Source organism: Triticum aestivum, chromosome 2B (genome assembly GCF_018294505.1).
Source record: "Triticum aestivum cultivar Chinese Spring chromosome 2B, IWGSC CS RefSeq v2.1, whole genome shotgun sequence".
NCBI lineage: Eukaryota > Viridiplantae > Streptophyta > Magnoliopsida > Poales > Poaceae > Triticum > Triticum aestivum.
The window spans coordinates 346,535,758-346,563,063 of record NC_057798.1 but is presented as its reverse complement, the minus strand read 5'-3'; the positions used below and the strand labels follow the sequence as shown (position 1 = coordinate 346,563,063).

The window sequence follows — 27,306 nt, the reverse complement described above, 5'->3', positions numbered from 1 at the left end:
ATGGTGACACACGGAAACACACACATGGATAGATAAATGGGGTCGTGCAACCAAGGAACGAGCTCAAAATGTGGAAGCCACAGAAAATGCTCTTGTTGCACAACTCTAGAGAGACGCTAGCTCGATTGCTCAAATGGGCAAGATACGCTTTGTGCACTAACCTATGAGAGTAAAAGTGCCGTCTTCAGTCCCAAGTATGCTATGTATGTATGCTCCAAGTGTGTGTACTATGCAAAATGGCTCAATGCTATTTCTATTGCTTACAAGCTCTTTTGTATCTTTGCTTAAAAGCTTTTGCCCTTTTTTTTTGATATGCTTGATGCTCAAGCAAGTATGATATGAGACAAGTATGTAAGATATGCACGGGAGAGACTTATGGCACAATGATGATAGCAAGATGATTGCACGCTAAAACTAGCTATGCAGCGTAAGCATATCACTAAGGTGCACAAATAGCGTGGCCCGACAATTCTCAACTCGCTAGTCTCGATAGGTAAGGTACGCAATAGGCTCGGGGCTATCAATGCAAAGGCAAGGAATATGTACAATGGTATCGTCGAAGTTACCGTCTTGGTGATGATGAGTGGCGGTGATGTCAAAGTCAAACCGTTCCTAAGTAGCCGAAACATCTTAGGAAACGGTGAAAAACCGCGAACTCAAAATCTCAAATATCAAATGTCAAATGGTGGTGTCGGACATGCGGTGGTGGTGTCGGAGATGGCAATAAGGAAGTGGTGGTGGTGGTTGATGAAGAAGCAACCATCCCTAAGTAGCCGAAACACCTTAGGAGACTCAAGTCACAACTCAAACAATCACAAATGCTATATGAAGCGAAATGTGTTAGGTTGCGGAAAGCTATGGTGGTTTTGCGGATGGTATGGTGGAGGGCCTAGGCAAAGATGTCCAAATGTCAAAATTTTGATGGAGTCAAATGATGTGGGAACCTATCTAGGTGGGTGGGTGATGTCAATAGCTACTCAACGAGCTAAAGAATGTCAAAAACAGACTCCAGATGCAAAAGTTAGAGCCGAAACGGTGAAGTGCTCGCGGCGGCTGTAGGGGGGCCGTGCGCACGGGGTCTAGGGCCCGTGGACACGGGGTCCCATGCGCACGGTACACGTACCGAGAACACGGGGTCACCAGAGACTTCGCGGGGGCCCGTGGGCACGGGGGGGCGGAAATTTCGCGATTTACGGGCAAACTTGAAGGAGTTCGTGGTGGGGATTGTGTGTGTGTGTGTGGGGGGGGGGGGGAAGCTAGATCCACTTGCCAAACATCAAAATCGTGGATCAAACACAACAAAGCTCACAAGAACCAACAAGTTGCAAGAATTTTTTTGGGGCTATTTTTGTGGGAATTTTCGAAATTGGGCAAGAACAAGCAAAATTAGGCTAGAGAACAAGGAGGGGGTACTCCAATTTCGTGAGAAACCTCGGCTCATGATACCATAATGTTGTAGGGTGGAACCCTAAGATGGATTTTCACGAATTGTAGGGGAAATCCCCAAGCACAAGATGAACACAAAGGGAAAAACACAAAAGGAACACTCAAGAACAAGCCCAAATCACACATCCACTAGACTCACATCTACACAAGATCCACAAAGGTACAAGAACAACAAAAGAAAGATACATGATAGAGTTCATCTCAAATCTAAAGGAGATGATGTCTTAATGATCTAGATAGATCCTTCCCACAAGGAGGTCTTGAATCCCTAGGGATCTTCCCCAATGGAGCCTTCTCTCTCAAGAGGAATCCCACAAGGGGAGGTACATGAGCTAAGCTCCAATGTCTAGATCTATTCTTAGCTAAGTCTAAATGGAGAAGATGAAGGAGTATATATAGTCCTAGGGGATGAAGGGGTAAGCAGGGGCGAAATGGGGATTACATGGGCAAAGCCTGCAGCAACACTCAGGGGGCCCTGTGTGCACGGGGTAAGTGGAGCCCGTGCGCACGGGGTATCCAGAGACCTGACGTTGAGCCCGTGCGCATGGGGTCCGTGAGGCTCGTGGACACGGGGGTCCCGTGGGCACGGTACATGCCCGTGCCCACGGGGTCTTCAGGACCGCCAACCTGGGAGATCCGTGGGCATGGGGTCGGAGGGGCCCGTGCGCACGGGGTCGCCTGGGAGCTGCTGCCTTCTTGGCGCTTCCTTCTCCGCTTTTAGGCTTCCCTCTAGGATGGTGTAGATGTTCTCTTCTTCTTGGACTCCTCCTCGATGAATGTGTAGCTCCGCTCACACCTATGTATGCACACGAGAGAGGGGTCAAGTAGTATACCATCCTCGAAAGGTACAAGTGGACACGTGTGAAGGAGATGATTCACCTTTGTATGTATGAAGTAGATGTTGCCCGTGTCACTTGCCAAATGGACTCTTGACATGGTGATGTCCATAGGATGCTCCGCATCAACTTACTTGGCATCTTTTATTAATTATTTGAAGTTGTGCAACTCTATTAACTAACAATATTAAGGGTGGGCAAGTTTTAGAGATTACAAGTTGAAGTTGTGCTATGATCAAATCGACCGACTCAAGTTGTCCATAACCGTGGACACGGCTATCCAAATAGATTTATCCCTGCAGGGTTGCACCAATTTACCCACACACATGCCCGTCAAAACCACCTGCTGGTCCATTATAGGTATGAACCTGAAGATTTGAAACATGCACGTTGTTGCCCTAGGTATATCCAAGACTAGAAAGCCACCCGGCGAATCAATCAAGTGTCCTACCGGCTCTCCGAGTCAGGGCTCAATCGTGAGTGGGAAGCGGTCAGGATTGAATGTTGCCTCGAACTGAGGTCAGCCGTCTGCCTGTCCACAATTTGTGAACCACCAGGGGTTGTAGCCCCTAATTGTGGTCAACCACCTAGTGGATCCGAATGGAAGAAACAAAAGTAAAACCAGCGTGCGGCTCCTGGAAAAGTCTACAGTTTCGAGTACCCGTGGGGGGTGGGTGGGGGGGCATACACCACTCCCACACGTGGTTAGAGCGCTCATTCTTGAACGTAAGTGCCCAAGATCCTGGGTCCTAGGTCGGCTCAAGTGGAACAAAACACCATGCCCTCAACATGGTCTCCCAACATTACCTTCTTAACTCACTATCCCATATTGCACACATGGCATTATGATCTGGCTTGGCGTATCTGCTCACCAAAACGCAGGGCAACGACGTACACTGGGTCGAAGCAGCCTTGCAGCAGCAGGAGAGTCATGTCCCACGCTGCAGAATCCATCACCGAGGCACTGTTTCCATCGGGGAGACGGGGTGCTTTGAATTTGGTCGGCAACGACGGTCGCCGTTGGCGGCCCTGACCTATGTGGTTCTGGCATCAGCGATGGGGGCGCCTTGCGTCGTGTGTACCGTCTGAACGGGAGAGGTGGGCAGGATGAGTGGGGAGAGGCAGGAGCAAGATTAGTGGCTTAACCGTGCAAGATTAGGGGTTGATCGGTGGGATTGGTGGCTTGCTGGCGCTCAACATTGGGAGATTATGGACCGCTAAATCGCATGATTAAATGGTTGAGATAGTTTGGATCTGCCCCCTTTGGTTCTTTTATAGGGGTAGTGGATAAGGACATGATATTGGTGGTGGTTGATAGATTTACTAAATATTCTCACTTTATTCCATGAAACATCCTACTACGTGAAAAGTGTGGCTAAAGCTTTCTCTCACAACATATTTACATTACTTGTCTTGCGGACTGTGATTGTGACTGACAAGCATGATATTCATTAGTCATCTTTGGTAGCAACTGTTGAAATTTTCGAGTGTAAAGCTCCACCTCGACACATCCTATGACTCGTAACCTGATGGTCAAACCGAAAGAGTGAATCCGTGCTTGGAAATCTATTTAAGATACATGAGCTTTCAACAACCAAAGAAATGGATGAGCTGTGGCTCACTTTGGCAGAGTGGTGGTACATCACCTGTCACGCCCAATATGCGATCCTATCCGAGAGGAACTCGAAGGCCCCACCAAGGATAGAGCCGCATATTGAAGACGCTTTGCAAGGTGGATATCATTACATCGATAATGGACGGGGATACATACGAAAGGCATACAATGCCACATGAAAACATCAAACAACATACATAAGAGTGACATCCGACTAAAGATGAAACAAATAGAAACTCAAACTGACATCCACCCTGCTAACCCAGGCTGCCGACCAGGAACCTATCCCCTGATCAAAGAAGCAGAAGAACTCTAAAACAAGTAAACATCGCTCTCACGTCATGAGCATCGCATTACCTATACGTGCAACTGTTGTTGTAGTAATCTATGAGCCACGAGGACTCAGCAATCCCATTACCATGGGTATGTGGTGGGGTTGCAGCAACACTAAGCATTGTATGGTGGCTAACTTACGAGTACAAGAATAAGATGAGAAACTACGCAAACGGTCGCAAACTAGTAATGACCAAGAAGTGATCCTGAACTACTTACGTTCAAACATAACCCCACAGTGTTCTCTTCTCGACTCACCCGAAAAGAGAAGGTCACGGTTGCGCACGCGGTTGGTGTATTTTAGTTCGGATCTGGTGTCAAGTTCTGTACAACTGGATATTAAAAATTCCCATCTGCCACATAACCGCGGGCACGGCTTTCGAAAGATTAAACCCTGCAGGGGTGTCCCAACTTAGTCCATCACAAACTCTCACGATCAACGGAGGAAAATCCTCCTCCGAGAACAACCCGATCAAGCTCGGAATCCTGGTTCACAAGACATTTCGACAATGGTAAAACAAGTCCAACAAGACCACCCGGTGCGTCGATACCCCGATACGAGCTGCGCGTATCTCATTCTCAGGACAACACCGTCTATGTGAAGTGGATGGTAGCCAAAATACCATCGAGTTGCCCCAAGGCGGCACCGCCGACTGCTAGGTAGGTGGACCAACACTCATGAGGAGCACTGACCCGGGGGGGTTGATTAAGAGACCTCGGGGGCCGGCAGGTCCCTATGCAAGTTTTAGTTGTTATTAGGCAAATGGTAAAACCAATGTTGGGCCTTGCTGGAAGAGTTTTATTCAAAGCGAACTGTTAAGGGGAGCCCATAAACCCCAACCGTGTTAGGAACGCAAAATCAAGGAACATAACACCGGTATGACGGAAACTAGGGCGGCAAGAGTGGAACAAAACACCAGGCAAAAGGCCGAGCCTTCCACCCTTTACCAAGTATATAGATGCATTAATTAAATAAAAGATATTGTGATATCCCAAGATATCCATGTTTCAACATGGAATAACCTGCACTGCACCTGCAACTAGCAACGCTATAAGAAGGGCTGAGCAAAGCGGTAACATAGCCAAACAACGGTTTGCTAGGATGATGGAAAATGTTAGAGGCTGTCATGGCAATTTGGGAGGCTTGATAAACAAGTGGTAGGTAGGGCGACATAGCGATAGCATCGAGACAACTAGCATAGCAAAGATAGTAGTGAGATCCAAGGTGACGGTCAGCTTGCCTGAAATCCCGCTAGGAAGAAGAACAAGTCCATGAAGAAGACGAACAGGTGTAGACGAACCAAGTGTAGTTGAACGAATCCTCATGATCGTAACAAAACAAGAATTATCAAGAAGAAGCACAACCAGAAAGGAGCAAACAACATGGTAAACACACAACACATAACATGGCATGATGCTCATTCAAGTATGATGCATGACAAGGCTACATGATGCTACTCATGGCAAAAGATGATGCATACAAGAACCCCACATCAAAGCAAGTTTAAATGAGGCCGGAATCAACATACACCAATTCCGGAAATTCCCCATGTGCAAATTTCGAAATTGGTCCATATCTGATAACACATTATGTTGAAGTTGTTAAACAACAAGTTAATATGCATCATGATGGTCTACACGTTTTTCTAATCAAGTTACATATAAGGTTCATTTAATTCGGAGCTACGACCTAGAAGATATGAGCAAAACAAGTTAAACATGGCATTGATGCAAAATGCGTTTAAACATCAAGCACACATGCTCAAATCAAGGATGCAACATGACATGATGAAACTACATGCCAAACCAAGCAACTTTCATATAGAGCATGCTCAAAACGGAGCAACGGTTCAACATATACACTTAAAATAAGATATAACAACAATCTGCCTAAAACAGTAACTAGGCACGTTGCAAGCATCAAAACAACATGCTACAGGAATTATATGGCCACAAACTTGATATGCACTCAAAGTACAGATAACATGCTTCAAATCTCATTAAGGTCCAGGTTCATAGGCATCAAGATTAAACCAATATGATCAATGCAAAAAGTAAAGTTCTGTTACAGATTAGTACTTGCAGAAAAACTGGGCATATGCATGAGCAGAGTTAATATGATGGCATGTTGGAGGCATGAAACAAGGATGCCACAATGCATGAAGATAGCATCAAAAGGTATAGCATGCTAGTACATCTCATGGAGCTCAAATAATGCAACATGGCATACACATAGGAGCAACAAGTTCATGGCATTCATCAAGACAAGATGCAAACATGAAATAGCAGATTCTAGACTTAGTGAAAATCTGGGAATGCAAAACAGTAACATTATGATGCTGACTTTGGAGGCACATAACAACAAGCACATCAATTTTAATATTTATGCAAAGGACATGAGCATGTAGCAGACATGGCATACTCCAACTTACTACATGGGCACAACTCCATATGATGCATATATTATTTACTATGATTTTTGCAAAATGAAACATGCTGTTAACAGGTTGACAGATTTAGCATGATGACCACCTGAAAGCAAATTTGAGTGAGGCTACAACAAGTTTACATGGCAACCAAGGGCATGACATTGAAGTACATGTCAAGCACTGCAAAACATGATTACTGAGCTACTGCTGAAAACCACTAGAACAAGTTTAAAACATCATGGCAAGATTGCAAATGATAACAGTTTTTCAGACTTAGTGGAATTTACTGGACATGGCAGAAACAAAATTAAGTAGGCATGTTTGCAAGCTTGTTTAACTCAACACACAACATATCATGGCATGCAAATATAACCAACAGTAAGATGGCATGTTTGTGCATCTGCTCATGTCAGGAATATGGTCATAGGATGCATAGAACACTAACTATGCACTCGGCAAAAATGAACTTGCTGCTAACAGGCTGACGGGTATATTTTAAAACAATTTGAGAGCATGAAAAGAACAAGCTACAGTAGGCTGTAATTGCAAACAAGGGCATGGATGGATAGAGCATAACATGGACTTCAAAACATGATTACTGAACATCTTCAGATTATGCATGGATTTGTTGGTAGCAACAAGTAAACATGGCATCACAATATAACAGATTCAGACTTAACCAGAATTAACGAAGTCTCTGAAAACAGTAAACAACGAGTAGGTCACTTGGCAAGCTTGTGCTAGTCACAACAATGCATATCATGATAAGTGGGTTACACCATGGCAATGATGACATAATTATGCTTCTAAACATTTAGGCATGTTACTCAAAAGAAAATCACCCAAAATGCTATGAAAAAGACAAAATGGCAAGTTATAACAGTTTTCTGCACTTAATATCACTTAGCACTTTTGAAGCGATGATTATGGAATCAAGATGATACCTAACATGAATGCAAATGCAACTATCATGTAGAGCACGAAGAGCACAACATTTTCATATGCAGATCATCACCAACGGACAAACATGCACAAAGTTACAACCATTCAAACATGCTAATATGATGTTCACAAACAGGGACCTACGCGAATTTGCTGGACTGAAAACTGAGCGTCGGATAACTAAACAACGCACAGGGCGGGGGATAGCTGCTGGGTGCTCACCTAGTGCCCATGGGCCGGCTCGGGGACGGGTTGGAGAAAGCCGGCGCCTGGTTCGGGGTGGTTCTGACGGGTCGGTCTGGTTCAGAGGAACCGACCGGTTCAGGCGGCCTTCTCCGGTTCAGGGGCGCGGGAGGCCGGGCCCACGCGTCGGTGGCAAGGCGTGGCCGCCGCCGATGGGACGACAGCGGCAGGGCGGATCGGGGTGATTCCGGCGGCGAGCAGACCCGGGCGGTCCCGATCTGGATCTCGCCGGAGAACGGCTCGAGGGTGAGGCCGGGACAGGTGGGGCGACGGCGCGGGACGATGGTGGCAGCTTCGAGCGGCGGCGGAGCTTCCGGCTTGGGGCGACGACGACCTCCGGTGGCTGCTGGCGGTGGGGAGGAGCTGGAACGGGGCCCTGCGGGAGAGATCCGGCAAGGGCGGTCGGCGGAGGAGGTCCGACGGCGGCCTGGTGGTCGCCGGAGGGCCGTGGCGGCGAAGGCAGAGGTGGGGGGCGAGCGGCTTGGGAGGCGCGGGGCGAGCGGGGTGTGCGAGGGCGGGCCGCGGGCGGGCGGGGCGGGCCGCGGGCGGGCGGGGCGGGCCGCGGCGGAGGGAGGCCGGCTGGAGGTGGCGCGGGGAGACCGCGTGGCGGCTTCCGGTTGGTCCGGCGGCGCGGCCAATGGCAGCGCGACAAGTGGCGAGGAGGGAGCGGGGCGGCGTGGATTTCAAGGTGGAGGTGGCTGGGAGGTACGGGGAAGAGGTAGGGGATAGGGTTCACCAAATTTGGAGAGGGGGAAGGTGTTTAAATAGGCAGGGGGGCTAGGTTTAGGGGTTTTTTTTGGGGGGGGGGGTTTCGGACCATACGATCGCGATCGTGCGGCTCCGGACATAGGGGGACTAGGTGAGGGGCTAGTGGGCTGTGTTAGAGAGAGATGGGCTGAGAAGAGAGGAGAGAGAGATGCCCGGCGGCAGTTTCCGGAGACCGAAAACGTCCGACGTTTGACCGGCTATATTGCGGCTATATGTTTAACGGTTGGGCTATCAAACGGACTCCGAATGCAACGAAATTTGACAGGCGGTCTACCTAGACTATAATAAGACCGCACGCCAAGTTTCATCCCATTCCGAGAACATTTTTGTGCCACTTATAAAATAATATTTCGGAGGTGCCGCGGGCGCGGGCGAGTGTGTCTCGGCTCAGAACGGACAATGGATAGAACTGGGAGACCCGAACGAATGCAAGTTTTGAAAACATGCAGATGAAATGCACATGATGACATGGCAAAGTGCAACACGCAAGCGAATGACATGGCAACGATGGCGAATAACTGGAAGACATGTGGCGCATCGGTCTCGGGGCGTTACAACACCACCTTCCATACTTCTCTGAAATCACACCATCCCAAGCTCTTTATGGATTGTCTCCTCCTATGGTTGCTGAATCTGCTCTTCTTGATTCTATATGTGAAGTGACACATTGCTTCAGAGCAGACAAGCAGCCTAAGAAATCATAAAGGGCAACTTACTAAAGGCACAACAAAGAATGAAGTGTTATGCTGATAGAAAAAGTTAAGACAAATCTTTTCAAACTTGTGATGTGGCATATCTCAAGCCGCAGCCCTATAGACACACATCACTGAGTTTACATAAGCATGTGAAATTACACTCAAGTTTTATGGGCCTTTCAGAGTAATTGAACAAATTGGGAATACCACATACAAACTGCTCCTACCAGAAGGGTGTCAGCTGCACCCCACATTCCATGTCAGCCAGCTCAAGACACACCTTGGACCTCAGGTCATTCCCTCTCCTCATGTCCCATTAGTGAATGTTGATGGCGTAATACAGATGGAGCCTGAAGCTGTGCTAGAGAGGAAGCTCATTCGCAGGCCACAGGTTGCAATCAGCATCCCAGTTGTTCGCTGGCTGATCAAATGGGCCAATCTACCGGTGGAAGCAGCAACATGGGAAGATTCGGCGTTTGTCCAGAAGGTTTTTCCATCTTTCCAGCCTTGAGGACAAGTACTGTCTCAGCTGGGGGCAATTGTCAGGCCCTGTTCTGAAGTTAACTGAAGATATCCACTTCTATTCGAATTGTCAGGCCCTGTTCTGAAGTTAACTAAAGATATCCACTTCTATTGTTCCCTTGCTTGGTAGCTTGTTTTTCACGTTGATCTTTGATCCATCGGCTGATGGCGCACGACACTGCTTCGCCAATGGGCTGCTTCCTTAACCGTTGATCGACCATCCGAAGCACCAAGCCCTTGGTATCACTGTTGATCGTCCGACAATGGCCCACTTGCTTTAATTCCTGTTGCTCTACTTTTCACTTGCTCCCGCACTGTAGTGGCTATAAAGCCCTCTCCTCGTTCATTTTCGGTTATGCTTTTGTAATTGGGTTAAACCCTAGCCGCCTGTGGCGTGCTGTACCTACCTTCTTCCTTTCCATGTAATAGAAACCCAGATCTAAGCGGCTTAATCCTGCTTGTTCTCTGAATTTCATACAAATTTTCAGTGTTGGAATAGTTCAGGTCTTGACCATCTGTTAATAATTTTAGTGTGAAGTGTTCCTTGAGAGACCATCTCTTAATCTCCATGATTATTGGTCCACAGATTTCATAATTCCATGTGACAGATTGAGCTCATGTACTCCCTCCAAACGAGTTCTGATCACCACGGAAGAATATGATCTTGCTTTCCAGTCTTTGATAAATAATATATTTAAAATAGATTATTACTATTCTGCAACCGGTTGCATAATACTTATTCTACAGCTAGTTTTGCACTGCCTTCCAATAACAATGTGTCCTGCCTTGACTCGATCTTTTGTACTGCCTCTACAGTCAGGTTATGGAAGTTGTAGAATAGTAAAACTGTATATTTGAATATATAGAGTGGGTTACACAAAGATTGTACAAACAGATTGATCACAAATGTACAATTATATTTTTGCGAGTTTTACCATGGCATGGCATGTTTATATTGTGATAAAAACTATGGGCCCAACTGCAACATGGATGTTATAAAAGTTGAGTCACTCTGAACCACTTAATGAAATCGTTGCACTTTGAACCATGCATACTTGTACCATTATGTAGCATTGAACCATGTTCGGTGTGACCACATAGGCCTGATTAGTTGTCAGTGCGATAATGTCCATTCTAAACATGGTCATTGTGAATTTGTGATATATTTATACAAATATCATACTTCCAATTTATTTATTATTTATTTTGTTCTTCAAAGTAACCCAAGTCCCATAATACATGGCCCAAAGTGAAATTACTCATCATGAGAAGTAAAGAAGTATTATGAATTTGTGACCAAAGCGAACAACACGTAACTCTACATTTGTTTTAAGCACATAATTTAATTGTTATGTGATTGTAGCCGATGGGCTTTGTTTTTTCTTTATCTTGTCAGGAACTCTTTTCAGAGATTGGTGAGCTCAAACGTTATTCTGTTAACTACGATAAGGATGGGAAGTCTCAGGTAGATTGTTGAGCAATGTCTTCTCCAAGTATCATATATCATCTGTAGTTTCTACACCACAGATCTTTCTTGACTCTTTTCTTGTTAGGGAAGTGCGGAAGTTGTCTTTGCAAGAAAAGTAGATGCTTTGGATGCTATTGAGAGATATAATGGTGTTCTGCTTGATGGGAAGCCAATGAAGATAGAGCTCATTGGAAATAAGACCGAGCCACACCCAACAGAACCTTTGATGTACAACGGCACTTCTTCTAACTACAATGCAATGCCAAACAGGTTAGTCTTTTTAATTAGATTTCTTATGTATGGTTTAATCATTGTCGAAGAAAGGGATATCCTTTTCGCTTCACTGATATAAGGACATTCTCTTGCACTACACCTGTTGATGTTTTTGTAATCCTTTGAAGCAATCTGTCATTTTTAATGCATCAAATTGGTTAAGTTGTGTCCTGAGCCTAACATCTGGCCAAATGGAAGAGTAGCAGAGTTTGGAAATGTAGAAATTTAGATTCCAGTACACTTGTTTATGTTTGTCAATGTTTTAAATTGTTTCGTTGGTAACACTTCTGATCATTATTCTCCGTGATCGTGTAGCCACAGTGAGTGGGTGCCCCTACTGCTGCTGCGTGATAGCATTCAGAGTTAGGTTGTTCAGTCTAAATTATCTAATAATGTGGTGATGATCGCAATCTGTAATATAGGGCTTTTGTTTGTGAAGCAGCACAGGGTTGTGGAGGAGCAACTCCACCTTGCTGCTACAAAGTGTACAACACAAGAGTTGAAGGAACTACTTCAACGTGCTGCACTAGATATCGCTCTAGAGGCGAATGTAGGCCAATATGGCAGCTGGAGTTCAATTCGGAACTCCTAGAGCACAAGATCTACTCCAAGATCTTAGATAAAAATACCAAGTTCTATTATAGGTAGTGGGGTACATAGTCTGGTTACAAAGTAGAGGTGAGGACCCCTATTTATAGGGCTTTGGGAAGCCTTTACATACTTCTACTTATAGCTGGAACACTCTAGAAAAACATTATTTAAGATTCACCATTCTATTCATAGCTACTGTAGGTAGGGTAGAAAAGAAAAGAAATACTACACTAGAGTGGAAGCATCTAGAAGTAGCCAAACAAATCTGACATACGATATTTTTTTCTTTTTCCTCATCTAGCTGCCAAAAGATGCGAAGCGAAAGATTGTGTTATAGTTCAGCATGTTCTGACAATGAGGCACATTTTCCACTTGGTAGACGTTTCCAGCTTAAAACTGTTCATGTTTGTGCATGCAGCAACTCTGCCACCCTTCGGTGGAGGACTTATCGCTAACATAAAATGAGAATCTGAGAATGTTGCGGTATATCTTAGGTGCACTCCAGAGATACGAAATGGTAAAATAAAGAACATAAGTTTGCTGCCACTCTTTGATGGAGGACTTACCGATAACATAAAATGAGAAATTGAGGATGTGAGGTATATCTTAGGTGCACCGCGGAGATACAAAAAGGTAAAATAAAGGACATAAGTTTGCTGCTTTGAATATGAATGATTAGATGCTGCTGGAAGTGAGGCATGCGCTTGAGTGGTTCAGGCCAGGAGTGGATTTGGGTGTTCGATGCTTGGGCGGTGGGCCCGGGAGATGGTGCGGTGCTTCCGCAGCAGTGGGATCGAATGTCGGGACAATGGAGATAGTGACAGTACGAAGACGATCAATGGCTTGATGCTGATTGAGTGGTGGTCTGTGTCGACTTGGCTGGTGTGACTCCTGGAGTTGATTTGGCGTGTCTGTCGGGATGGCCATTGGGGGCCGCTGGCAATTGTCTGGTGTGGCTTGGGTTACGAGGCAGTCAGGTCATGCGGCTATGCGGTTGCGTGGCCTACTTGCAGGTGGAGTATGGCGGGGCAGTGGCCTAGGGATGTCAACCGGGTCCCGTTTAAAGTCCACTTATGATATGATAGTTCAAAAAGGTTTAAAGTTTGTTTGAGGAAAATGAACTATCAAGCTAGCAAAAACTAACTAAACGGGATTGCGGACGCCATTTATTTGCCACTTACATCCCTACAGTGGCCCCAGAGGACTGTGAAGGGGAGCTGTGTAAAGAGTGGAGGCTAGACGTATGCCAGGGCAGCGGCCCTGTGTAGCGCCCCGGGACCCGCAATATGCAGATCTAGTGCATCCGCCAACATCTGTATAATATCGATCCTAAGACACCACCTTCAAACAGCATAATATCGATCCTAAGACACCACCTTCAAACAGCAACGTGCACGCCATGTGGGTGGAAAGCAAGTATGACAACATAATTCCAATACAGATCCGCAAGAACATGCATATACAACTCCGGAGAGTCAAATTAATAAATGAATACCATGCAAGGGTCATACGACCAGGATATAACTCATATAACAGAAGCAAATATACCTTTGACAGCTAAATCATACAAATGCCTTGAGAAGGCTTTAGAGAAGAGCAAATGGCGTCCATATCCTTGACCTGGCCAGACCCGCCTAGGGATAACCAGCTAATGATTATATAACTTTCTGGTGGGTCACTCCCTTACTAGTCTCTTCTTGATCATGGGATGAAGCACACATTTTTTGCCCTTCCGTTTGAAACTATAATGTCGAATTGCCAAGGGCGGCCCAATGGAAGATGGCAAACGGTCATTGGGACCACGTCACGTTCCAAGGTATCTTAATATGCTCCAACCTTGAGGGAGATTTCAACCGTGTGTTTCGCTTTGATAGTGTCGGAGTCACTAAGCCATTGGACCTTGTATGGATGAGGATGGCACTTCTTTGTAAGATGCAACTTGGAGCATAATTATTCACTTGCACAAATTGTGCCAACTACCACCATCAATGATGTCCTTGATGGATCTTCCTTGGATTCCTTATTTGATGTGGAAGATATGGCATCTCTGATCATCGTCATTTTGTTGTTGAAGTGTCGGGATCTTGGAGACAACTCTTGTGGGAGTTGAGTCGTTGTCATAAAAGACTTGATCATCTTTAGCTTAATTGACTTGTCGGTGTGGAGCAACATGATCCAAAGGTTCCAATTCTCCTTCACTATAAGATTTGTACTCTCCATCGACATTGAGGATCATAGTGCCTCTTGTAGGGCACTCATAGGTCTTGTGACCACTCCTTTGCATGTAAAGCATTGGATTTGGCTTGTCTTGCCGGTGGAGTCCCTTGGAATATTGCATTTGGGGGAGCACTTGGCTTGATAGTACTTGGAGGAGAGCGACTTGATGTAGTTGCCAACGGCCTTGAGCTTGATGGACCACCAGTAGTGGGTGTAGCTCGAATATAAGATTCCGCACTTGTAGAAGCTTGAGAGTTGGTGATGAAGTTTCTTGATGGGTAGGGGGAGCACCTGGAGTACTTGATGTCATCTTGAACTTGATGTTTCACCTTGCTTTCTTGATGAACCAACTTGTGTAAGGTGTTGTATGGTTGGAAATCCGCTATCTTGTTGTATGGTTGGATATCACAAATGAGGATAGAGAGGCAAAAGAAAAATACGCACGTGCAAAGATATTGAGGCTTGTGCAACCAAGAAAATGAGCAATACAAAATTGTCCCAAAGAAGACTAAGCTCATGGTGCACAAACTTGAGGAGAGACGCTAGCTTGATTGCACGTAGAGGGCAATAGTTCGACCACTTGACTACTCTGCTACTGCCAAAACTTGATGTTTTCCTACGAGTATCCTTGGCACTTGTATTTCTATTGCTCTTTGCACCTTTTGCTAACAAGCTTCTTCTTTCTCTTTTTTGTGATACTTTTCTTCCTTTTGCCTTTATTCTTTGAGCCAAGATCAACACTACAAGAACATTGCCATCAAGATAATGCGAGGATAGAAAACACACCTCACAAGATACCAAATGATCAATGAGATAAAAAAGTTGTGTAAGGCACGTGAGCGATACCTGACAATACTCGATAAGCTAGTCTCGGTAGGTTCAAGGTAATTGCAAAAAATGGAATGGCTCACAAGGGTAGTGGCAAGGAAGGCAAAGTTGTGTGATGAAATGATATACCTCGTCGACACCTCTACTGTTATAAACTTGGAGGGGACCGACCTTGCTTCCTTTAAAGGTGTCAACAGGATGGATCGATCGCCGTCATAGGCGAGCTTGGTGGTAGATGGGGCGGTGTAGGGGTACTTGTGCTTGTCGAAGAAGCCCTTGGTCTGAAGCCGTCGAAGATGCCTTCCACTCGTTGTAGCCGTCACCGTGCGCTCCTGGGTGAAGCCGGACATGAAGTCGGAATGTTTCGACAAGTCGGATAATCTGACTTTGTCCAGGAAGCTACTGCTCAGATCGAGGAAGAACTCGAAATTGGAGGGAGAAAAGGAAAATTTTGGGGGAGAATTGGCTAGGGAAACACAAATCAAAGGTAGATTGACTCGCACAACACGGATCCATGGATCAAGTCCAACCAAAACATCACCGGAAACAACAAATTGCTCGAAATTGGGTGAGGATATTTTTATGGGGATTTTTGTAATTGGGAAGAATAAACCAAATTAGGCTATAAATATGAGGGGGTGGGGTTCCAATTCGTGGCAACATTGCTCATGATACCAAACGATATGGGGCAAGTGTGGTTCGGTCTTCACGAATTGAAGGTGGATTGAGAGGGTGCAAGTGCAAATAAGGGAAAAACAAGAGGAAAACACTCAATAGGACAAGATCCACTCCAATTAGCCTAAAATCCTAGGTCAATACAAGAGGCGCATCTTAGATCCACAAAAAGCATTGGAAAGTAAAGGAAACAAGGGTAGTTCTTCCCCAATCTCTAGGAGGTATGGAGAGCTTGAGAGATATTTCCCCCCAAATCTCTATGAGAGATGGAGGCCTTGGAATCCAAGGGATTCTTCCCCAGTGATGAGGACTTGAACCTCTTAAGAGGAGATGGATTGAGCAAGTCTCAAGTTTTTAGTTTATGCTTTGCTAACCCTAGAATGGAGGAGTACTGTTTATATAGTCTAACCAAAGAGGGAAAGGTACACAGGTACGTGGCCCCTTTCACTGAGCGCAGACATGTCGGATAGTCCGACACATGATCCAGCGAGGCTTGTAAGTCGGACATAATGTCAGATTATTTGACATGTCGGATGTTATGTCAGATAAATTATGTTGGACCATCTGACTTCATCCAGAGAGCTCGGTTAAGTCGGCATTGGGTTGGACCCCAAGTCAGATAGTTCGACTTTTCTGTTGTTGGCTGGTTGGCCCCCTAGGTAGGTACTCTGCTCTTCGAGTCCCGTCTTCTTTGTAGCCTGGCCTTCTTTCCTTGCCTTTCCATGCTCGATTTCATCACACCTAACTACACATAGCGTTCCTCCTTGAGGTAGAAGTCATGTCTCACATGCAAGTATAGGAAGCTCATATAGGAAGGATGTCACCTCGGGTGCTGCACGTGCCCTTGTCAATGGTCCACTTGAAGCTTGTGGCGTTTGATGGGTTCATGGTGATGCCCATAAGATGCTTTGCATCAGGTCCATCAGGTTCCTTGTTCTTTGCGTGGAGCCTGGCGCTGCTGGGGCCACGCCCATGCAGGCCACAGAGGCGATGGGTTAGTGCAATAACGAGTGTGCTCTTGATTCCCTCATAACTAGAATATGCATGAGTGTGCATATCATCTATTAAAGAAGGAAAGGGATGAAAGAAACCCTCCAGAAGTAGTGTTACATACAATTACATGCAAACACTACCCGGCCACAACCGGCCTAGCTGTCCTACTCATCTCTCATGCTAATCCACCTAGCTATCTCCACTACGAAATGGTCGAGGTCGTCCTTGATTAAACCCGCTCGCTTATGGTTTTGATGACCCGATGTAAGGAGGGTGTTGCTCCGTCGAACATGATTGCCTTCCGGTGCTTCCATAGTGTCCACATACCCAGCATGGTGATCGTTCTGTTGTCCTTGTCCGAATGCCGATTGCTTGTCCTGTTGGTGCACCAATCTGTTAGGACGTCCAGCTGGTTGGGCGCGTACGTGGGCGACTCCATCACCGTGCCTATTACCGTCCACATTTGTCTCGAGAAGACACACTGTAGGAGTAAGTGGTTGATCGTCTCATCATGTTGATGGCAGAATGGACACTTGTCTTGGTGGGGAAGTCCCCTTCGCGCTAGGCGATCGGACGTCCAACATCTATTCTTGATGGCTAGCCAGGAGAAGAATTTGCATCGGAGGGGGGCTCACGATTTCCATGTAAAGTTTGCTGTCGGTAATACTTCCTTCCCCCAGAACTTGGCGGCATATGTTGATCTTGTTGAGAAACATCCGTCCTTTTCCCACGCCCATATTACTGTGTCCGGGATCATGTCGTCTAGCTGGACTGTGGCCGTGCGGTCCCATATATTGAAGAACTCAAGCAGCCGCACCTCCGTCAGCTCCAAGCCAAAGTCACGCGCCCAGGAACCATGTGCTAGCGCGCCCTGTATAGTTCTCATCTTCCTGATTCTGTTCGGCACGTCCCCGTATATCCCCGGTGCCAGCTCTTGTACGCGGTATCCCTGAAGCCAACGATCCTCCCAGAACAAGGCAGTGCGTCCATTTCCAATAGTGGTTCTGGCTGCCGCTTTGAACAGTTCCATGGATTCTTTGGGTACCTTGATTTGGAACTCACTCCAAGGCCGCAAGGGGTCTATACGTTGCAACCACGGCCATCTTGCCTGCATAGCACAGTTTAACCATCCGAGGTTTGGTAGTCCTAGGCCTCCTGCCCACTTCGGTGTGCATATGGTGTCCCACGCCACTGTGCAGTTTCCATCGTTGGCCTTGTCTTTTCCACACCACAAGAATCCTCTGCATATTTTCGTCATTGCCATAAGCGTTTTTTTCGGGATGTCTAGTGCCATCATCGCGTGGATCGGGACCGCGCAATACCGACTGCACCAACAACAGACGTCCACTTTTGGGTAGGGATGATGCTTGCCATGTGGGCAAGCGTGCGACCAGTTGGTCCACCAGATCATGCAACTGTGCTGATGTTTGTTTCCTGAGGGTTAGTGGTGAGCCGAGGTACTTGCATGGGAAGGATCCAATCTGACATCTCATAGTAGATTGGACTGCCGCTACATCATCACTTGAGCAGCGTATGGGGATTGCCGCACTCTTCAGGAGTTTGACCTTGAGGCCCGATGCTTCACCGAACATCTCCAATATTCTCGAGCAAGTCCTTAATTCCACGTCCTGCGGCTTGATGAAGATCATCACATCGTCTGCAAACATAGATATCCTTTGCCTTATTTTTGTTCTTGCCAGAGGAGAAAGTAGGCCTCGGGTTGTGGCTAGGTCGAACATTTTTTGGAGGGGCTCCATGATCATGATGAAAAGCATTGGAGATACCGGATCTCCCTGGCATAGCCCTTGGCAGTTGTATATACTCCTCCCTGGTATACCATTGACTGCAATCTTAGTGGTTGTAGTTCCTAACAACCCACAAATCCTGACACCCACTTTCGACCGAAGCCGAGCTTTGTCAACGTCTCAATGAGGAAAGGCCATTGTACCAAGTCGAACACTTTGGTGATGTCCAGCTGTAGCATGATAGAAGGTTCTTTAATAGCATGGAGCCTACGCGTCGTGCTTTGGACCTACATGAAGTTGTCATGCAGTAGCCTTCCTTTAACAAAAGCGCTCTGGTGTGTTCCCACAATGGTTGGCAGCTCCTCCACAAGTCTGTCCGCAAGTACCTTGTCAAAGATCTTGATGGCTCCATGTACTAGGCTCACCGGTCGGAAGTCTTTTAGTTCTATGGCGCCTGCCCTCTTGGGTAGTAGAGTGACTATGGCCTTGTTTATTGCACCGAGGCCTCTCATGTCATTACGGTGGAACATGTCCATAGCTCGCATGAAATCGTCTTTGATGATGTGCCAACATGTAGCGTAAAACCGACCGGTGAATCCATCCGGCCCCGGAGCCTTGTCAAGTGGCATCGCTTTTACTACCCTCTCCACTTGCGCCAAAAACGGCCTCTCAAGGTGATCCAGTAGCTTGCTCGGCATTTCCAATTTGTCTAGGTCCAGGGAGTGTGCCCTCACCGGGGCGTGACCGAATAGGTCGTCATAGAAGTTGTCCACTACTTCGGTCAGCTCCTCCTAGCCTGTGATGATCCGGTCGTTATGCTTTAGAGTGAGAATCATGTTCTTTCTAGTCCGATGGCGTGCATGCTGCTGGAAGAATGAGGTATTGGCGTCTCCCTCGCGCAGATATAGCAGTCTGGATCTTCGCCGTGCTATGGAGCGTTCCAGCGAGCACAAGCCAAGTAGTTTGTGTTTCAAGGTTCTCCTTAGGTTGATTTCCCCGGCCGTCAGTTGCCTCGTGTCCATGGCCACGTCCAACCGCATAATGATCTCCAGAGCAATGGAGATTCGTAGTTTGACGTTATCGATCCACCCGTCGCTCCAGCTTTGCAATTTCTTGTCTGTTGCTCTTAGCTTGTTATCCAACACTACATATGGGTTCCCAATGGATGAGATAGAGTTCCACGCTTCTGGGACCGTGTCAAAAAAGCCCTCGGCCTTGGCCCAAAAAGCCTCGAAGCGAAAGCGCTTTCCAAATCTGAAGTCTGTGTCTAGGTCCAGGAGGAGGGGACAGTGGTCCGATATTGCGGATCCCAATGCCGCTAGAAAACTTGAGGGATGATCCTTCTCCCATGAATTGGTGCAAAAGATATGATCAATCTTCTCAAGGGTTGGCCTCCCCCTTTCGTTCGACCACGTGAATTTACGTCCATTAAGGTGAATCTCCTTGAGCTCAAGCTGGTTTAGTTTTGTACGGAATCTGACAAATTTCAATCTTCTTCTTATGTGCTTTGTGGATTTCATATTGTCCTTTGAACTCTTAGCCTTGGCAATGACAGTTTGATTGTCACAGTTCATAAGGACAACCGGGACTGGTTTATCAACCACTGGCAAATCCATCGAAAGCTCTCGAAGCCATTCTGTTTCGACGCATGATGTGTCTAATGTTGTGAGTTCTGCATCCATAGTCGATCTTGTTAAGATCGTCTGCTTGCAAGACTTCTAGGAAACAACACCACCACCAAGTGTGAAGACATATCTACTTGTGGCTTTCATCTCATCAGCATCAGATATCCAATTCGAATCACTATACCCCTCAAGTACCGTCGGGTACCCAGAATAGTGAATTCCATAGTTCCCAGTACCTTGCAAATAGCGCATCACTCGCTCAACAACATGCCAATGCACATCTTTCGGATTGGAAACAAACCGGCTCAGTTTGCACACAGCAAATGAGATGTCAGGACGAGTAGCACAAGCTAGGTACATTAGTGAACCAACCACTTGAGAATGTCTCAATTGATCTACAGCTGTGCCTTCGAACTTTTGAATCCGCACGCTAGGATCATATGGTGTTGCAGAAGGTTTGCAGTCCGAATATCCAAAACGGCTCAAAATCTTCTCAACATAGTGGGATTGCAAAAGTGTAATTCCACCCTCAGTATCTCTTAATAGCTTGATGTTCAAGATAACATCAGCCACGCCTAGGCCTTTCATCTCAAAGTTATGAGATAGAAAAGCCTAATATCAGTATGTCATCGACATACAGACACAATATTACTCCTTCGCCCCCACCATAGTGATAGTATACACATTTGTCAGCTTCATTAACAACAAAGCCAGCAGATGTCAGAGTTGTATTAAACTTCTCATGCCATTGCTTAGGCGCTTGTTTCAGGCCATACAAAGATTTCACTAGCTTGCACACCTTTTTTCTGACCATTTACTACAAAGCCATCTGGCTGTTGCATGTAAATTTCCTCGTCTAGCTCTTCGTTCAGGAAAGCCGTCTTAACGTCCATCTGATGAATGAGAAGACCATGCGAGGCAGCCAAAGCGAGTAACACTCGAATGGTTGTCAGTCTAGCCACAGGTGAGTAAGTATCGAAGAAATCCTCTTCTTTCTGGGTATAACCCTTGGCCACCAGCCTAGCCTTGTACTTTTCAATAGTACCATCGGGCCTAAGCTTCCTTTGAACACCCACTTACATCCCAATGGTTGGCAACTATAAGGACGATCAATGATCTCCCATGTTCCATTAGCCAAGATGGAATCCATCTCGCTACGGAGCGCATCCTTCCAGTAGTCAGCATTCGGAATGGAACTAGGAGTGTCATCATCCACGAGGTACACGAGGAAATCATCACCAAAAGACTTTGCAGTCCCTCCTGCTCTTAACAGGAGCTTCCTCGTCATCCTCCGTGAAACTTTCATCACTCTTTTGTTCATAATATTCCATCGGAATGGCAGGTTCAGGAATCTCATTAGATTCCAGTCTAGAGGTGCTTTACATATCTCTCATGGGAAAAATATCCTCAAAGAATGTAGCATCCTTAGACTATAATTGTACCGACCTTCTGGTCAGGTACCTCAGATTTCACTACTAGAAATCTATAGCCAACGCTATTCTTAGCGTAGCCCAAATTAACGCAGTCCACGGTCTTCGGACCAAGCTTACGCTTTTTAGGGATCGGCACATTGACTTTCGCCAAACAACCCCAAATGCGCAAGTAAGAGAGTAGTTATTTTCTTTTCCCATTGCTCATAGGGAGTAGTCTCATTATCCTTTGCGGGAACTTTATTCAGGACATGACATGTTGTCAATACAGCCTCCCCCCACCATGCCTTGGATAAACCCGTTGTATCTAACATGGCGTTAACCAAATCTGTTAGAGTACGGTTTTTCCGTTCAGTAAGCCCGTTTGACTGGGGTGAATAGGGAGGCGTCCTCTCATGAATAATACCATATTCCGCACAGAATAAATCGAACTCATTAGAGAAGTACTATCCACCACGATTAGACCGTACTCGTTTTATTTTCTTCTCAAGTTGGTTCTCAACTTCAGCCTTATAGATTTTCAAGTAGTGTAGAGCCTCGTCCTTTGTATTTAACAGATACACATAACAGAATCTAGTGGAATCATCAATTAAAGTCATGAAGTATTTCTTTCCACCTTTAGTCAACACGCCATTTATCTCGCACAGATCTGAATGTATGAGCTCTAACGGTGCCAGGTGTCTCTCCTTCGCAGGTTTGTGAGGTTTACGAGGTTGCTTAGCTTGCACACACGCATGGCACTTAAAGCCTTTGACTAAAGTGAACTTCGGGATTAAATCCATGTTAGCTAGCCGCGTCATACAACCGAAATTTATGTAACAAAGACGTGAATGCCAAACCTCAGATTCGTTCACATTAGAATGAATTTGGTTCACGACTTTATTACAGAAATCCTCCAGGGAAAGGCGGAACAAACCACCACAATCATATCCTTTTCCAACAAATAGTCCATACCGAGATACGACAACTTTGTTGAACTCAAATACTAACTTAAACCCTTCTTTACATATAAGGGAGCCACTAACGAGATTCTTCTTGATGGCGGGGACATGCTGCACGTTCTTCAGTTGCACAATCTTTCCCGAAGTAAACTTCAGATCTACCATGCCAACACCATGAACAGAAGCATGCGAGCCATTCCCCATCAGGACGGAACAATCTCGTGCGACCTGGTAAGAAGAAAACAAAGACACATCAACACACACATGAATATTGGCCCCAGTGTCAACCCACCAATCGGTGGACTGACAAACTGAAAGTACGGTAAACAGATTACCATACCCAGATGCCCCGTCATTGTTGCTCAGAGTGACATTGACAGACTTGGAGTCCTGTCCTGGCTTCTTGTACTTGTTTGGGCACTTGTTTGCCCAATGTTCCTCTGAACCACAAGTAAAGCAACCATCTCTCTTTTTGTCTTTCTTCTTACCCTTCTTCTTAAAGGTAGTATTCTGCTGGAGTGAGTTCTTTCCCTTGAACTTGTGGAAGTTCTTCTGCACCACATTGGCGCTAGAAGAACCCTCTGCCCCTTTCACATGTGAGTCCTTTGCTCTCGAGTTCTGCTCAACACTTAGATGACCAATGACATCCTCTATAGAGAATTCATGTCTCAAGTGTTTGACAGAAGTAGCAAAGTTCCTCCATCTAGGAGGAAGTTTTGCAATAATGCAACCCGCGACAAACTTGTCCGGTAACTCACACTCAAGGAGCTCCAGCTCCTTAGTGATGCACTGTCTCTCATGGGCCTGGTCCAATACAGAATGGTTATCAACCATTTTGTAATCATGGAACTGCTCCATAGCATACAGCTCGCTCCCAGCATCAGTTGCGTTGAACTTAGCTTCGAGCGCATCCCACAAGTTTTTGGCAACACGCATATGGAGATATGCGTCCACAAGCTTGTCTCCGATCACAATAAGAACGACTCCCACAAAGATGGTGGTTGCCTCTCTAAACGCATTCTCCTGTTCAGGAGCAATTGTTACCATGGGAGACACACCACCAACACCACCAACCCAGAACACGTTCATTGCTGTGAGCCACAAGGTGGTCCTGGTCTGCCAACGCTTAAAATGCGTCCCAGTAAACTTTTCGGGTTTCAGAGTAGCGGCGAAGCCATGAGTCGAAAAGTGCCTAAAATAAGGTTTTTGGATTGTTGGAAATATTAGCACTTTTCTGACTAATCTAATCCACGAGTAAATAATTAGCATGGCAAATACGTATGTATCTCATACCGGTACCTAAGCATGTGAGCACGTACAATACATAGAAACAAAACATCTATGAACAACATATATACGGCCAGCACATGAACGAGCAGATAGGGGATGAACGAGTCATGCCCTCCTGTTGGCCAGGCCAACGCGGCGGCGGCGGCAGCAACCTCGGCATCAGCCAAGGCCTTCTTCTTGGCGACTTCGTCGTCAGCCATGGAATCGATGTAGAGGAAGTAGTGGAAGCAGAGGCGGACGAAGACGGGGACGGATCGGGAGCAGTCGCGTCGAGACGCTCTCCAAAAACCTTACTGCCGTTCTCCTGGGCAGGATCTCAAATGATAGGGTTCTGGAGGCACTTGCTCTCCCGACTAACCGTGCACGCGGTCGTCGGGATGGGATCGCCGGGAGCAGCACAGGGAGAGGAACAGTAGATGACGACTAGGGTTGTACGAGAGGGAGTGAGTGAACTGAGTTAGGGTTCACTCCACTGGCCAGGGCCTTCTTATATAGGACGTCGAGTAGATGGGCCTGGGTTCAGGCCCACGACCGAGTCCGCGAACAGTCCACGGTCCAACGTCTCGGACAGTGGCACTTCCGTAAGCGACTCGTTAATTAATCCGAGATTAATTAACCATTCCTGACCGGCAAAAATAAGCTTCAGCTCGGCTCATACGCGCAACCCGCGGCGTGATGAGTCATGGCGTGGCGAGGCGGGCGGCGGAGGAGCGCGCGTGTACAGCTCCTATTCCCAAACTCTCAATAGCAAATGGTAGAGCAGCCCCTATAAAGAGGTCTCACTCTTCTTACTGTAGCCCACCATACTTCCCACCACTTGCCGTACACATGCATGGGCCTTAGAGATTAACCAGGGATTGTTGTCTTATATAGGCCTAAGCCCATCCATAATCCATCATCCCCCTGCCCAGTATTCCTTTCTGCCCCACGTTCTTCGCGCCGTGCAACAGAAGGCACCAAGGGGGTGGGGCTGTGCGCGTTCCCGATTGGACTGGCATCATGAAATGACTATTTGTAAGAAAGTTAACCTATATGGTGGGACGAAGGTCTTTTTTATGATTTTGACCTTGGACAGTTGCATCTACTCGATAGTCCAGAGGCTGTTTCACCGCACACAAATGAAGTTTGAACGTGAGTTTTCTGCACCTGAAGAATTCTGATTATGGACTTGAGGGTTGTGGCTCCTCATTTGGATTTGCAAAACTGATTCCAGCCACATGCCTGTAGATACTGATCCACTTGTACATTTTCTAGGGTATTAACTTGCACAGCCTTTCATATTACAAAATGCAATCTATTGTTTGCGGGACACCAGATGTCAACCACATTGTGTAGCCTGCATGTCAACTGGCATAGATTTGGCTCTGCAGGCCTTTTGAGCAGTGAATGTAAAACCAGCTTTATTTTTGGCAGGCCTTTTTACAGCACACGTTCATTAGTTTGGTACTCCTTTTGCAGTCTGCTTCAGAGAGGTGGCCCGAGAGGGCCATTTCATGGTAATGGTCGTTCTGGAGGCAGTGGTCAGGGCGGTGCTGGCAAAAGAGGAATGTTTCAAGGCAACGTTCGTCCTGGAAACACTGTCCAGGACGGTGGTGGGCGGGGACAGGGTAGAGCCAGGGGGCATGATCGCAGCCGAGTTCCGACCTCTGCTGCGGATCTTGATGCTGAACTGGAGCAGTATCATGCAGCAGCAGTGAAGCAAAAATGAGGCTCTGATGTATATTTTATACTCCCTCCTTCCATATATAAGTGACGTAGTTTTAGTCCAAATTTAAACTAAAACCACGTCACTTATTTATGAACTGAGGGAGTATATACATAGACTGTTGCATTATTAGTTTTCTGCTTTTAGTCGTCAGGTACCATGTTGAGAAAAGTTGGAAGGCATTAATTCGACATTTACATCTGCTGCGCTTTTTATATCCCTACTCCGAGTGCTGGATATATTGTATTACCTAATTTTGAAACATGGGTGTTCTCTTGGGGTTTATTTGGATAGTAAGATTACAAAGAACTAGTTCTTGTTAAATTCAATTTCTAACTGAATCTTGGATATGTCATATCATCTTGTTTGGATTGTCTAACTGAATCTTTAGATATAAAATCCTGAGTTTTGCAAAAGGATCCGTCTAAGGCTCATCGAGATTAGACTTTGTTATGTCACGTCTAAGTGATATCATCCCTTTGTGTGGTCGCTTATGCAGCACACCTTTTTTAGCTTGTTTTGTTGTATTTTTTTTAGCAACTGTTTTTGTTTCTTGTAGGTGTGCTGTTTTTGTCCGGATTGATGCAGCATTTTGTTGGGCTGGGCCTTTTTTTTTACTTTGTATTTGGGTATTTTCATTTCTATTGAATTTCTTCTAGCTGATCGGCTTTGCTATTTTGCTTTGTGTTGTTTTTTGACAGGCCTGGCCAAAAGAAAAGGCAGACTATATTTGCACATATCTGGATAAAAAGAATATAAAAATATTGAATGGATAAAATCATCAAAGAGGGCATGCTGGTAAAAACACAACGAAAAATAATAATACTCCCTCTAAAGTCGTACTAAAGTCTGTGACTTACTTTGGGATTGAGGGAACGGAGGGAGTAATAATTTAGGACGTGTTTACAATGAAAATAATAATATTTCTTTTAAAGTTATGCTAAAGTTGAGACACTTTTTTTTGGATGAGGGAACATGTTTGGTTGCTTGCTGAAAGTGCAACTAATCCCGCGGTAATTCATAACAACATATATTTTATTGAGCTAATATCCATTCAAGTTAAAATTTCAAGATGTTCAATGATTGGCATGACAAGGATTAGTGATTGTGGAACCCTCAAAATGCTAAGGACATGGATTGGCAAAAAATGCAAGACTACATTTTTGTCATCCAAGATTACATGACTCCATCGAAAAATCAATATTATTAAAGAGGATGAGGTTCTGATTATGATCTATTTGCTCAAGTGCTTAGTGATATTGCTTCAAAATATTCAACCACTTTCTCTATCCAAATATGTCCAATACCCTACATTCCAGTTCGGCCTCATCGAAATTTCTCCATCCGGACCCATCGAGTTCATCTGGACACTGCCTCTGTCAAAACCCTAACAAATCGGAGTCATCGATATGGTTCTCGGTCCCATCGGTTTGGCCTGCCCAACCTTTTGTAACCAGTTGCAATTATTTCGGTCTTATGAAGTTTTGCGAAGATGACTTGTCAAACCTTCTATAACTTGTTGCAATTATTTCGGTCCCATCGATCGGTCCCACCGAGACGGTGTGCCAACCTTTTCGTTGCCTCATTACTTCATTTTGGTCCTATTGAGTTGATGTAATCGGTGCCACCGAAACGAGGTTTGCCCTAACCATTGCACAATGGTTCATCCGAGTTGTTCCCTATCGGTCCCAACAAG

General features: G+C 45.9%; 1 protein-coding gene across 2 annotated transcripts in view; it reads left to right on the top strand.

Annotated features, from left to right (window-relative positions):
• LOC123044902 (THO complex subunit 4B) overlaps window positions 1-25,934 on the top strand; it is a 30,266-nt gene extending 4,332 nt beyond the window's left edge. The window contains exons 3-5 of one of the 2 annotated variants that reach the window (XM_044467786.1): window positions 11,226-11,294; window positions 11,383-11,567; window positions 25,319-25,934. In XM_044467786.1, coding sequence (XP_044323721.1) covers window positions 11,226-11,294; window positions 11,383-11,567; window positions 25,319-25,613 — 549 coding nt within the window. In that variant the 3' untranslated portion in view covers window positions 25,614-25,934. The remainder of the gene's footprint in view (window positions 1-11,225; window positions 11,295-11,382; window positions 11,568-25,318) is intronic. The other variant, XM_044467787.1, reaches the window with a different exon arrangement.
• Window positions 25,935-27,306: the final 1,372 nt, after the last annotated feature.